Genomic DNA, 13,447 nt, shown 5'->3' with positions numbered 1-13,447 from the left:
CACCATCCACCATTGCGCATTTCTCCCACAGATTTTTGTTTTCAGGATTCACTGAGTACCATGTATCCATGTCCAAGTCTGACAGCTTCAATATAATATTTTTTTTCTCAATTCACTGCCACCTGCTACACAACAATGACCAGGATATTTATTTAAAAATCAACACAGGCAGACTTAACGGACTTGAAAAGAAAAAGAAAAAAAAAGCCAAAGTGAAAACAAAAATGCTGTGTCACACTGTGTTTTGTTAATAATGGAGAGCATTACTTATTTTCAGTAAATACGTCTTAACTCTCTGAGAAAGCCCACATACAGTATGTGCAGTGTCAATATTTTTATTGGAAGATCTCAGTGTGTGTAAGCCATGAGCCAAAGAAATTTGTTTTCAAATTCTGCAATAAAAAAAACTTAAATCTTATGTCTAGCTTTAATGCTAAAGACAAATCTTAATCAACCAGTGATTATCTGTTTAGTTTAAATCTCACCGTAAAAATGATTGGCAGCGTGTTGAAAGGTTAGGACAGCTATATTTTTGTGTATCATTGTGTGACTGACTGTAATCCCTTTGACAAACCATGCAGCGGTCACACTGAGCTTTTTACTAAACCACAGTGTTTGCAATGCTTATGAAGAGGTGAAGAGAGGGAGATGGCTGCAGATCAATACAATAAACACTGGCTCTAGAGGACATATCACAGTCGGGTGCAGCGTAATGCAACACAGTTCCCCATCATAAAACCGCGACTCTCTTACCTGGATGTTTCGCAGAAGCTGAGAGCAACGCTCCCTGACATCTTCAAAGGGACACCGTCTGGTGAGCATAAGGACATGGGCCAGGATATCATTCAGATCGTTGCCTGGAGGACTCCCTGAAGCCAGGGACAGAGGGGCCACCGGCGGTATGGGCCCAATGGTTTCCACTTTCCGCATGACCTCCTGGCAGATGTTCTCTATCGCATCAGCTCTGGAGCTGGGATCCCGGCTCCCCAGCCTGTCCCATCTCCCCACAGACTCCTGGTCCTGCACCTCCATCAGTTTATGCGGGCCTACCGTTTGTGCTGTCTCACAAAAGGCTACGAATAAACAGGACAGGAAAGGCTTGCATCACCTTTTTGTTAATGCAAGTGCATTATGCTTTTAGATGTAGCATCAGAGAAATTTGACTCCAACTAATAACATGAACCACTTATAAAAGACACAGATATATCACCCTATATCTCATGAATTCATTTGCCATAATTTGGATATTACAGCTAATGGACTTTTGGCTTTTGGCAGGGGGGGGAGTAGGGAAAGAGAGAGAGGGTGAGTGACACACAGCATCAAACTGAAGCCACTGTTGTAAGGACTATGGCCCTCGGTTCATGGGTCCCCTGCTCTACCAGGGAAAACAAAAATGTCTCTCTCAGCACCAGGGAAGAGCAATAGAAGTACATCTTCCATACTTCCATTCTTATACCACATTACTGCCCTAAGAAAGGGTGTGAAACTTTATGTCAGTACTGTACCAGTGTGTAATGTAACACTGTGGAGAAGAGATGGTGCCACTGTTTATTATGTTTTTGCTGATATCTGTTTCCCTTTTTGACAAGAAAAAAAATTACATATAAATATTAATTATAAATTATTAATCTCTTTAGCACTTCATCGTTGAACATTTAGCAACTGCAAAGTTGAGTTGGCACAAAACACTGGTCACTAACACCTCTAAATATCACTGCACTTCCTTCCTGTTGTCTTTAAACCCCAGTTTAAGATTAAACATTAAATAAACTTCTCAAAATGGTGCATAAATCAACTACACATCTAAAGCATATCATCACACCATGTATTTCAGCATATAGCCAAATAGTTCTCTGAAGATATACTGCTCAGATTTGCAGAAAATCTAATATAATGAGGTTTAACCACATGTTTTAAACAGATTTAAAAAGCAATAGCTGCATCCGTGATTTAAATCCACACGATTCTGCTAATCTTTGTTAGCAACTTTCAAAACAACAAAACAGGATTTGAACACAGTCAGAGCAATTAGATTCACTGCCACAGCATTTGATTTTGCAAATACTAACACCGGTTTACGGTTTAACGGCTTTTAACTTTGATATTAACTTGGCATATAATAGGAAGAATACGCGGCGTGTCAGTGAAATCCATTCAATCTCTCTGCTTGTTTATCTCTCTTTTCTTCGTGCCAGGGCTTTCAAGCTGCCCGTTAACAAAGACGGCACTAAAGCACCCACCGCCGCTCTTTAAAAAAATTCCCACACACGAACCTTTCACTGAGACTGAAAACCAAACAGTGTCATTCTAAAACACTCACTTTATCCACATTCTTTGGTGTCTCTCTCCTGTTACAGGACGACTTGCCTCCGCACTGTCCAGTAACGCTGGTTCCAGCGTAGAAACAAGAGGAGGTAACAACTTCAGGGTAAAAGTTTGACTGGCAGGGCAAATTAGCCAATCAGCCCAAGCCGAACTCATTCGGGGAGGTTCTGGAAGATGATTGGTTGGTGGGCGGTTTCCTGTGCTCGTGGGGGAAGCGTTTATGGGGATTGTATTCTTTATCCGCCTAGGTTCTCTATTTGACTGTAGCGCTTAGCAACTACATCTCCCATCATCCACTTATTCAGCAGCAGCAGCCCCCCTTTCACTTGTTTATCAGAAATAACAGACAAGCAGAAAGACATAAAGAGGTGGATATGTTGTATGTTTCCATTTGATTTTCTTAACTTTAATAAAAATCTGCACACTGATGCAGCCCATACCATTAAAATATCAATCTAAACATAAGAACGAAGTGCCATGCACCTCAGTTCAAGTATGGTAAAACTAAAAAAAAAAAGTGTTTGTTGCAAATGAGAAAAAAATAGTAATGCAGGAGGACTGTCACACATGCTGCTTATTGCTGCAAGAGAGTATTTGCATGTGCAAATGTTGACAGTGTGATTGACTTACAGTACTAACGACATTGTATTAACTCACCACAACCTGGGGAAACATAAAAAAGTCAACAAGCAGACACAAATCAGTTTATCGTGTACATACTCCAGCCTACTGATTGTGTTGGTATTTTGGAGGCTGTGTGTGGCTATGCAGTGGTCAGTGCAGCATGCATTCCAGCCATACTGACCTGGGGACTTAGATGAAGTGAGTGAAAGGCCACACATTAGATAACTGAAAAGTCCACCTACATCTTACCAGTTGCCTGTTGTGCATCCTTGCAGAGTTAATTGATTAAATACCTTGCATCTAAAAAGAAGTTCAGAATCATTGTATGTGCATACGTGTACACAGAATAGTTCGAAATGGAGAGCATGGTACCTTAACAAAACAATGAAAAGCAACTATCACAATACAACATCATTAAACACTCTAGGGTACCTTATATTAAATGGAAAATGTAGCACCTAGAGCTTGTTCATCTTTTATACTATGTTTGTATGTAAGTATAATATTCCTGTTGTTGTCCTTCCTCTCTGACAACTAACATCTGCATCTTGGATAGGCCCCTAACTGTACATGGGCCCTTTGCACATACCCAGAAATCCCATCAATCCACCCCAGCAGAGAGGTAAAGAAGAGAGGGCAGGCAGGGTGAAGTGGGTGGAAACAAGTGTCTGGGGAGATTTGTGACAGAAAGATAGCAGCAAGAGTGAAAGGGGAGGTTTAAAAGATGGTAGAGAGACCTCTTGAATGGCAGAGTTGAAGATGCCAAGATTTTCATTGGGAATACCACAGTCAACGTTCATGGTGTGGTGGTTGGCATGACAGACGATGGTAGAGATAGGATGAGGTGGAGGCAGATAATTTGCTGTGGCAACCCCTAAAGGGAACAGCAAGAAAAATAAGATTTAAAGGATAATTTTATTTTAGTCTATAGAAGGTGAGCCTGTCTAATGCCATACTTATCACCAAAAGGTCACAGTCTTTATTGAGTTTGCTGAAAATACTGGAAACTGTTCCACAAAGAAAATTAAGTGACACGTATATGTGTGTCATAATCGGATTTTTAAAAATTCGAAAATTGTCATATACAGCTCAAAGTAGTTATGCCAGTCTACTGAAACCCAAAAAGAATAACTGAAATAACAGTGAAGTAAATTAGAATGTTGGAGTAAAGAATGAGTATAAGGACAAGCTTAAGTTTCCTTTTACCCTTATAGTATTTAATTAGCAAAAGATATGGAAATATAATATATTTCTTAACCAGCAGAGAAAAGTCTGGTGGGGAGGGAGGAACTAAGAGTGCGCAGGCGGAACCACAGTGTGGAGGGCGGCAAAGAGGAGGGAAATTTAAAAAGCCCGGACTGTCTCTTGGTGACAGGACAGCTGGAGTCAGTTAGCTGGTGTCTTACAAGTCATTTTAACTTATAAAAGTAGCCTCGGATCGTTAAAGACAGACGCATGATTAGTTTGGAAGCACTCATCATTTGCTGTAGGGCAAAATGGAGACGTACCACGATCAGGTAACGTCCGTAAATCAGCCGTTAGCAGCAGGTGTGGCTAACGCGTTAGCGCTGTCTTGTTTACTTTCGCCAAGTTGCCATTTAACCATCTTTTTGGTTTGTTTTACGGGTATCTACCTAAAGGAGCCAATGGTCCATGCAGTGGGTGGTGTTTGTAAATACATTATGTTTGCTGTTGTGGAGCTTTTAGGACTACAAACGGCCTCCTTGTTGCAGAAAGCTGGCTGTACTGGGGTACAGTTGCGTAATCGATTAACGCTTGTTGATTCGGTTACTGTTTACTTTGTGTGGCAAGTGCATGGAAATTGCACCGAAAACAGAAAGTTTTTATCAGTATTTACTGTTTACTAAACAAATATATGGATGAGGAAAAGCGAAAAACCACAGAGACGGTTCATGGTGAAGGGGGAACGGGGTCGTGGGCGCAGCAGCCTAAGCAGATGAGCCCACATCTCCTCATCAGCTCATCTAGGCCTGAGAGCACCGAGATATTCCCAAGGCAGCTGAGAGATGTCCCCCAGGGCATCCTTTTAACTTTCAGTAGGACATGCGTGGAAAACCTCTCCCAGAAGGCATTCTGAACCACCTAAGCTGTCTCATTTCGATGTGGATGAGGCTCTATTCTGAGTACCTCCTGATCTTTTGGTCACTATCCAGAGCTCGTGACCATAGGTAAGGGTGGGGATGTAGATTGACTGGTAAATCAATAGCTTTGTTTTTATGTTCAGCTCTCACTTTACCACAATGGACCGGTGATGCAGACACTGCATCAATCAGTCTTAACAAGACCTCAGGATACTTGAACTTCTCCGCTTGGGATAGCAACTCGTCTCTATAATAATCTATAATACTCATTTTTAGAATGAAGTCAAGTCTTAACCTATGATGTTGAAGGCAGTCACCTGTTGTCACTTTCATTTGTAGCAAAGCAATGGTTTATCCTTCCTAATCAAACAGATTAATTTCCCTGAAGTGTGAAGTGTAACTAACTTTGTGTTATACTATGTTGATCATGTATTCCCTGTTTTTGAGCTGTGCACTTTAGGAATAATGTTGTAATTTAAAATGAAACTATTACCATTAGCACACTGTTGCAAAATTGCAATATTTCTGCAAACTGCACATCCAAACCAGTTTTAGTAAGAAGAAAATTATTTCTCTTTTTTCACAGTGCGGTAATCAGGAGCTGATTTTAGTCTCTGCATTTCAAATTTATTCTCAAGGTTCAAAATTGTTAAAAATCTGACTCGTATACACTTACATTTTTTGTCTATAATTTTACAAACTTGGCATTTTATTGATAATGAAAATATTCATTTGTTTCCAAAACAACCTCCTCTTGTTGTGTATAGATTTTAGACTCACCTTCCAAGAACAGTTACATTGGAAGCTACTACCAGCCACCAGACAGGATAGTGAAACCTTCACGAGAGCCGGAGCCCCATGCACACTCTTCTATCAGCATGGGCACACACATGGCCAGCAGCTCAGTTTCCCAGAGGAGACCAAATATTGATAGCAAAGGTATGACGCATTCATTATCATGAGCTATTTGTCTCTTACAGTGGAAGTTTTTGTTTTTGTTTAGTTTTTTGAGGGGGGAGGGGGCAGACTGCTTTCTTTTACAGTTATCTAGTATGTCTTTGTATTGTTGTTTACTCTTCATCAGCCGTGGTTGATGCACTGAAGACCCTTCAGGAGAAAATTAGGCGGCTGGAGCTGGAAAGGACGCAAGCAGAGAAGAGCTACCAGCAGTTTTCCCATGATGCTCAAAAGCATCCACAAGTTACAACATTGTACAGTCAGACAGCAGCCAGCCTGCCTGGGACGGATAACTCTGCCAGGAGAGGTAAGCGACAAAGAATAGAAAGCAACAAGGAAACAGGGTACTGTGGGTCACTATGATCTGGCAACTCCATTTAACTGATTGATTAGTTTGTTCTCTGCTTTATAATGACAGAACTGGACTCAAAACTGCAGTCTGCAGAAGCTCGCTGTAAGGTTCTCGAGAAGCAGCTGGACTACATGAGGAAAATGGTTGAAAATGCCAAAAAGGAGAGGAGCGCTCTAATGGAAAATCAGGTAGCTCAGAATACTACGAATCAAAAAGTCATTTGAAAGTAGATCCCAGCTATAAGCATGATCATCACCTATTTGTTTCTCACATTTCTGGATGTAAGTAACATAAAAAACCACATATTCCCCCTGCCACTTTTACTCCCCTCAAGGCTTCTCTGCAGAGCGAGCAAAAGAGCAGCTCAAACAGCCAAATTCAGCGAGAGAAGCTGGAAAAACTCGAGTCAGAGTGTCTCAAACTGAGCAGAACCCAAACTCTGGCAGAGGTAACCTAAGGTTTCCCAGTGCTGCTTATCTCTAATTCATTAGTCAGAATGCTTATCGCCAAAAGTTCATTATTTCAGGGTGTGTCGCTGTGATAAATTTTCAGATGAAGCTTTCCATCCTGGAGCAGAAACTGCTGAAAGAAGAGCACGAGCGTAAACTCGTGCAGGAGAAGGCGGAGGAGGTTAGTCAGTTTTTGGATTGCACTTGTTAAGAAACAAGTAAATGCTAACTAGAGACACAACTTTTTTTTAAATTGCCCACGCCACAACTTTCAGCACATATTCAACAATAAAGCTGCTGATTGGCAAATTTGACTAAATACTCTTAAGAAGCATTGATTTGCTGTTACTACTGCAGCTGCAACGAGAGTTTGATGTCAGCCTTCGACCATCTCTGCCAACTTCTGAAGAGACAAAGCCAAAGAAGAAAACAAAAAAGAGCATAAGGGTACTTTTCTGACCGATATAAAAATTAATTTTAGGCATTTATTTAAGGAGATTTCTTTGGATGTAGAGGTGATGAGAGCTGTCTTCTTCCTCAGAAAACCTCTAAACCTGCCGAACTGCTACCAAAGAGCCCGATGCACAAGAAAATGCCCTTTGTTGCAGGAACAGTAAGTCACTTATAATTTTCTGCACTTCTTTTTTTGTTGTTTGTTCTTACTTTGATTCTTTTCATTCCCGTCTCTAGTCGACGAGCCCAAGCCATTCGGTTCATGCCAACGTGCAAAGTATCCTTCACATGATGAAGCACCACCAGCCACAGCTGTGCCAGCGAGTGAGTGCACACCACAGGTCTGGCTGCGGAGTGAAGAAAAACCTCCAAAAGGACTTTTCTTCATCTTCCTCTGATTCATCAGAGAAGCCTAACAGGCTGCCCGTCGACCCATCGCTAAGCTCACTTGCCGACCTGCTCCTGGCTCTGCAGGACGAGCTGGGACAGATGAGCTTGTGAGTAGTGCCAACCAGTGAGCTGCATTAGGAATGAAGGCGTATTTAACATAATTTAAGTTCTTTATTCAGAGTTTTTTGGACATATTAGTGAACCTTTTATTAAAGTCGTTTTATATTTGTCACCTTTGTCAGTGAGCATCAGGAGTTGGTGCGTCAGATCGATGGAGCTCAAAATCCGGAGCAGAGGCAGGACCTCCAGAGAGAATTGGAGCTGCTGGTCACCAGGATGGAGGATAAAGGATCTCAGATCACCAAGCTCCGCAAACACCAGAGGATGGTATGTGACCTATAAGTTGGTACAACTTAAAGGGGATAGATTTGTAACAATTTTCGGTAACACAATGAGAAACTGGATCTGATGCATTGAAAATAATCATCTAATCATCTTTTAAAGTGCTTTAAAACAGCAGTAAGCATTCACCATTGACAGCCCACCAATTGTCAATGGTGAATGCCTATATCAAGCAAAATTTCAAATAATGAATTCCATGTCTGTAAAAGTCAGTTCTTCCATGGTGTAGTGGTTAACATGTGCACGTTACATGCAAAAGATGTCTGGTTCAAAACCAGGAGGGGAGACAGATTTCTGGGAAGTTGCATTTGGGAAAGGCATCCAGGGTAAAAATCTTTGCCAAATCAAATATGCGCATCCATCCTCTGTGGTCACTGCTTGTGAGAGTAAGAGCCAAAAGTTGAAGCAGAGTCCAGTAATAAAAAAAAAAAAAAAAGTGCATTAGATCCACTTAAAAATAGTGATAAGATTATTTTGAGATTTTCAAACAAATTAATTTGATATTTTTAGAAAAGTATTTTTATGTATTTAAAGCAGTTTTTTAGCTGCATGTCGTTAAGTGGAGCTGGTATTACCTCACTGAAGAATTTACACACTTCTCCTGTTATTTCTGACATTTTAATAAACAGAAGAGAAATGTATGCTTGAATAAATTAAAGTCTACTTATAAACAAATGGTCAAAAACAATCCTGTCGTTTTCAACAGAGGATGGATCGACTTGTAATAGCAGCTTATTGCAGTGTATAATTGTGCTGAACAGATCCAAATGTGTGATGTTTTCTGCTCCCTCCACAGATCCAAAAACTGGCCCAGTGCCGATCATCTCCTGAGGAGCACACAGCCAAAAGGCTGAGTGGGATCAAGCCACCTGCTCCTTCTCCCGTTAAGACTGAAAAGAAGGGAAGGACAGATAGGACTACTCAAAAAAACCTGCAGCTTCTCAGAGAGACACAGAAGTTCAGAAACAGCCTCAAACAGGACGACCTCTCCTGGGAAACGTGATTTTTCTCAGTGAGACCTTCGGCGTGCAGACCTGGATGTTACAGCTGGATGATGTGTGGGGTTTTTTGTTTGTTTGTTTGTTTGTTTTTTCTCTGCTCTTCAGACGACCTCTGGACATTTTTAGTAACAAATTGGAGAGGAAATAAGGCATTCTACACAGTGCTTATTAAATAAAGTATTGCACATACACTGTCCTTCATAGGGTGTAGTTTGTGAACCATGATCTTAACCCAATTTAAAAGTAATGTTAATGAGTCATGTGCCATAAGGAGCTAATGAGCTGGATTAACTTTTATGTAATCATAGTTGTTTATTTTTAATAAAGGCTATTGTTTCTACACATTGCAGATTTATTTTTCTTCCACATTTATGTTTGTCACTGTTTATGTACAACCACTAGATGGCACTGCGGAGCCTGTTCTATATTTAAATCAGAAGCTTTTCACCTTTGGCAAGTCGTGCTATTGGATGGATAAATGAACTCTAACTTTGTAATGTTGCTGGCAGCACCAGTCTCCCCACTGCGTATAATCGAGAGGGATCAAATGCACCCCGAACAGCAGCAGGTCGAACAGCTGAATAAACGGAGCCCTGACCACAGATAAAACGGATGTGGGTTTTTAGTTGTATGCATGTAGGAGAAACCCATTTTTTTGTTGCCACACACTGTTTTTTTTTTTTCCTTTGCACAGCTGAAACAGCTCTGTTCTCCAGTGCTTGCTGGTCAGATGACATGGCAAATTTGCTGCATGCCTTTTGCACACACACACGTGCTGTTTATTTGAGTCAGCCACTTATAATGGGGAAAATAACCACATGTGAAGCTGCCTCATAACATTCCTCAACTTATCTCCTCGTTATCGGGCCTTAGTCAACATTTTTTGCTATTCTGTCATCAAGTTTAATACACGAATAGAAGTTCTGATCTACTCTAAAGTAACTTTAGATGTGTAATGCATTCACATGGATCTGAAATGAGCACATTTTCAAGACTTTTTTTTTTTTCAAGAGATACCTGCTTTTGTTTATTACTGCATTCATTTCATTATGTCACTAACATTGCTCGGTCTTGGTATTCTTGGCATGCTGCAGAGTTCACTGCATGGTTAAACAATGCACTGAGCTCGTGTTTGCAAGAGAGGAGAGACTACACCTAATGCATTGTTTCTCTGTCCTCCCATATTAGATTACACAGCATGACTGGACACAACAATCAGGTTAGCTAGAGACCCAACCCATGTCCACTTATGCAGCAGCTCCACCCACTCTCCTGACCCTGCAACTTTGATACCTTGTGACTACACAACCCTTCTTTGTCTGATTAGCAGTTGCTCCAACTGCAGTATTTTCTTAAAATTTTAGAGAGGAAAAATCCAAAAGTAGTATCTCCCAGTGTGTGGGGGGATTTTCCACGTTCTAGTAAAAGGCCCAGAGATGTTCCTGATAGAGCAACACAGTGTTTGCCCCTGAAAAGAGTAAGTATAGGGCTGCTGATTTTGCTTTTAACTGACCAAAACCATTATCGCGTTGGTTGTGGAACAGCCTCTCTGCCAGGGCCGCTGGAAAAATAACAATCTGCTCGACAAAAATAAACACACAGCTTCTTCGAGAGCGTAGACCGTCGGACCGTGAGTCTTGAGTGTGCACATGCTCACTGATTGTCTTCAGAGCTTCGGTTTTTACCACATAAGCAAAACTTTCCTATGACCCGAGAAACTGTGCGCCCTGGTGGGTGGTGGTGTGAAACATTGGTTTTTATTCACAGGTTATGGTACGTGACATACAGTACACTTTGTACCTGCTGCTTTTTCAAAGGTTTGTAGCTGCTTGTGAAACACAAACAGTCAATGTTAGAAATGATAAAAATAGTTAACACAGTCATTAAGCAAGTGTTAGTCAGTCTTTATACTTTATGACATACTGGGTTATTTTTGGAGACTTTGAGAAAGGTTACCTCAGCTTTGTGTTGTATATACGTTCAAAGACAGTGTGACAGTGAGCTGCAAGAGTGTAAAACTAATTACACACAGGTCTATGGAAATTTTTTTTTTTTTTTGCATGTTTTTCACAGCTTTAATTTTCAGATCAAACTAGTTTTAATGTTAAACAAAGACAGCCTGGGTGAATACAAAGTGCAGTTTTTAAATGATGATTTCATTTATTAAAGAAAGAAAAATGGTCCAAACCTACTTGGCTGTGTAAAAATTATTAAAGAAAATGTTATTGCCCCTAAACCTAATAACTGGTGCCACTCTTGGCAACAAGGACTGCAATCAAACAGTTATAATAACTAGAAATGAGTCTTTTACATCACTCCTCTTTGCAGGATTGTTTCATTTAATTAAGCCACACTGAAGGGTTTTCAAGCACTAACTGCCCTTTTAAGGTCATGCAACAGCATCTGAACTGGACTAGGCCAAAGTCTTCATTTTGTTTTTCTTAAGCCATTCAGTGGTGGACTTGCTGGTGTGTTTTGGATCATTGTCTTGCTGCAGAACCCAAGTGTAGCTGAACTTCAGGGCATGAACTCATAGTTGAACATCATCCTTCAGGATTTTCTGGTAGAGAGCAGAATCATGGTTCCATCAATGGCAGCAAGTCGTCCTGAAGCAGCACAGCAGCCAGACCATCACACTACCACCACCATATTAGACTGGTGCTATGATGCTCTTTTTAAGAAATGCTGTGTTAGTTTTATGCAGATGTAACGGGACTCAAACCTTTCAAAAGCTTCAGCATTTGTCCCAAATCAATTGAGGATCATCTGTTTTTTTGGCAAATGTCACATGACCCTTTGTGTTCTTTTTGGTCAGCAGTGGTTTTCTACTTGGGCTCTCCCATGGATGCCATGTTTGCCGGTCAGTTTCATACTGTTGAATAATGAATAATGTTAGAACTGCGCAAATGAGGTCTGCAATTCTTTAGATGTTCTTCTGGGTTCTTTTCTGACTTCCTTGGATGAGTCAGTGATGCGGTCTTGGACTAATTTTGGTAGACCGATCACTCTTGAGAAGGTTCACCACTGTTTTAAATTTTCTCCATTTGTGGATAATGGCTCCACTGGAGTCTGCTTCTCCTGTCTGTATACAGTCCACAGTGATTTTCTAACTAACTTTTTAAGGGTTGACCTTGAGCTGCTTCACTGAAGAGGTTTTTAGTGTCTTGAAGAAGTGAAAGAATGAACTTTATGCACATTTTGTTTTTGCTTTCTTATCCATATAATCACTTTATGACCCATCAGCCTCACAGTAGGTCATGAGCCCCTGATACACAAGGAAATGAAAATTGAGAGCAGGGATTGGGCAGGGTGGATTGGAGTGGATCCTGTATGGGCAATACAAAGAAAGCATGTGTGTCAGTGAGTGTACTTTTTCCACTAGACTCTTAAGTAAACCGAGAGCAACACACCTAAAGGAGCAGGTGAAGCTGGTCGAAAGTTGGAACAGTTTCTCAGACAAACAAATTAAAAATTTTATGGTTCCAGATTATTTGTAACATAATCACCTCGCTTAAAGTATGAAAATAGAAAACTGCCGTAACAGCGTAACTCTCAGTTTCTCAAAACAGAAACAAGCTGAATGCTGAAATTCAATATGCACACGCTCAGTAAAGATCTTTATCCACCCATGGAAAACAAGCAGGATTAATTCACCTTAGCAGAAGCTTTAAACAGAAACCAATGTGTTCAGACTGTTAGATGTTGACAGAAAGTCTTGATATTGTTATAAGCAAAGTTATTGTGTTCGTCATTTTGCATCTACTGTCAATTTAAAGAGACCCACACAAACCAAAGACCTGATTAAATATACAGCATATATACTGAAATAAGGCTCGTGCTTCCGTTATGCTCACTTCTAAAGTCAACAATTAACATTCAGGGTTGGGAGAACTGACAAGGAAGTTTTTCCTTCCTATTCTCACCAAGTGCTCGCTCAACAGCGCCCGATTGTTGAGGTTTTCTCTGTATCATTGTTGGGTCTTGGTGCTATAAATAAAACTAGTATGCGTTTCATATATCAAATTAGGTTTTTGGGTTTCGTTTTTGTTTTCTTTAAATATAAATGGTCGTGACAGCTGCTCCCTTATTCACCAGCTGTCTACATGTTTGATTTAGCAACCTCAAAAGGGGATTTGGGTCTACTCCTGGGCTCAAATCAAGGATCTTTGACTTGTCAATGTGGAAACCCATACAATATGGAGTCACTCCATGAACTATGAAAGAAAATGTAAAATATATTGATAATTTTGCCATTAGTGTAGAATTTCTGCATAAATTATTTGCATTTATGCTCGCTTCCTCTTTATCAGGACAATCTGTCCTTCTGAATTTGAGCCAGTATTACTTATACTCACACAGAAACTGATACACCACCTTTTAAATGGCTTT

The 13,447-nt window shown here is 40.5% G+C and overlaps 2 protein-coding genes across 2 annotated transcripts in view; one reads left to right on the top strand and one right to left on the bottom strand.

The window, feature by feature from the left end:
* The window catches only part of sesn1 (sestrin 1), a 78,987-nt gene extending 76,575 nt beyond the window's left edge, over positions 1-2,412 (bottom strand). The window contains exons 1-2 of the mRNA XM_085373415.1: positions 2,324-2,412; positions 754-1,073 (exon numbers count right to left, since the gene is read on the bottom strand). Coding sequence (XP_085229541.1) covers positions 754-1,032 — 279 coding nt within the window. The 5' untranslated portion in view covers positions 1,033-1,073; positions 2,324-2,412. The remainder of the gene's footprint in view (positions 1-753; positions 1,074-2,323) is intronic.
* Positions 2,413-4,318: 1,906 nt separating this feature from the next.
* Positions 4,319-9,284, top strand: cep57l1 (centrosomal protein 57, like 1). The gene is made up of 11 exons (XM_085372815.1): positions 4,319-4,469; positions 5,822-5,993; positions 6,139-6,318; positions 6,430-6,551; positions 6,698-6,811; positions 6,916-6,993; positions 7,170-7,259; positions 7,354-7,425; positions 7,503-7,762; positions 7,898-8,042; positions 8,854-9,284. The coding sequence occupies exons 1-11, from the start codon at positions 4,449-4,451 to the stop codon at positions 9,058-9,060; spliced, it is 1,461 nt and encodes a 486-aa protein (XP_085228941.1). The 5' UTR covers positions 4,319-4,448; the 3' UTR covers positions 9,061-9,284.
* The last annotated feature ends 4,163 nt before the right edge of the window (positions 9,285-13,447 follow it).

This window comes from Diplotaxodon limnothrissa, linkage group LG15 (assembly GCF_057381915.1).
Source record: "Diplotaxodon limnothrissa isolate DT_005_m linkage group LG15, D_limnothrissa_male_GT1.1, whole genome shotgun sequence".
Taxonomy (NCBI): domain Eukaryota; kingdom Metazoa; phylum Chordata; class Actinopteri; order Cichliformes; family Cichlidae; genus Diplotaxodon; species Diplotaxodon limnothrissa.
This window is presented reverse-complemented; position numbering and strand designations above follow the sequence as displayed.

What these genes read in the sequence shown, in the direction of transcription:
- cep57l1 (XM_085372815.1), top strand. Translation starts at nt 4,449, where the DNA reads ATGGAGACGTACCACGATCAG. An exon ending in ACCAAATATTGATAGCAAAG is followed by an intron (nt 5,994 to 6,138) that starts GTATGACGCATT and finishes ACTCTTCATCAG; the next exon opens with CCGTGGTTGATGCACTGAAG. An exon ending in GAACCCAAACTCTGGCAGAG is followed by an intron (nt 6,812 to 6,915) that starts GTAACCTAAGGT and finishes ATAAATTTTCAG; the next exon opens with ATGAAGCTTTCCATCCTGGA.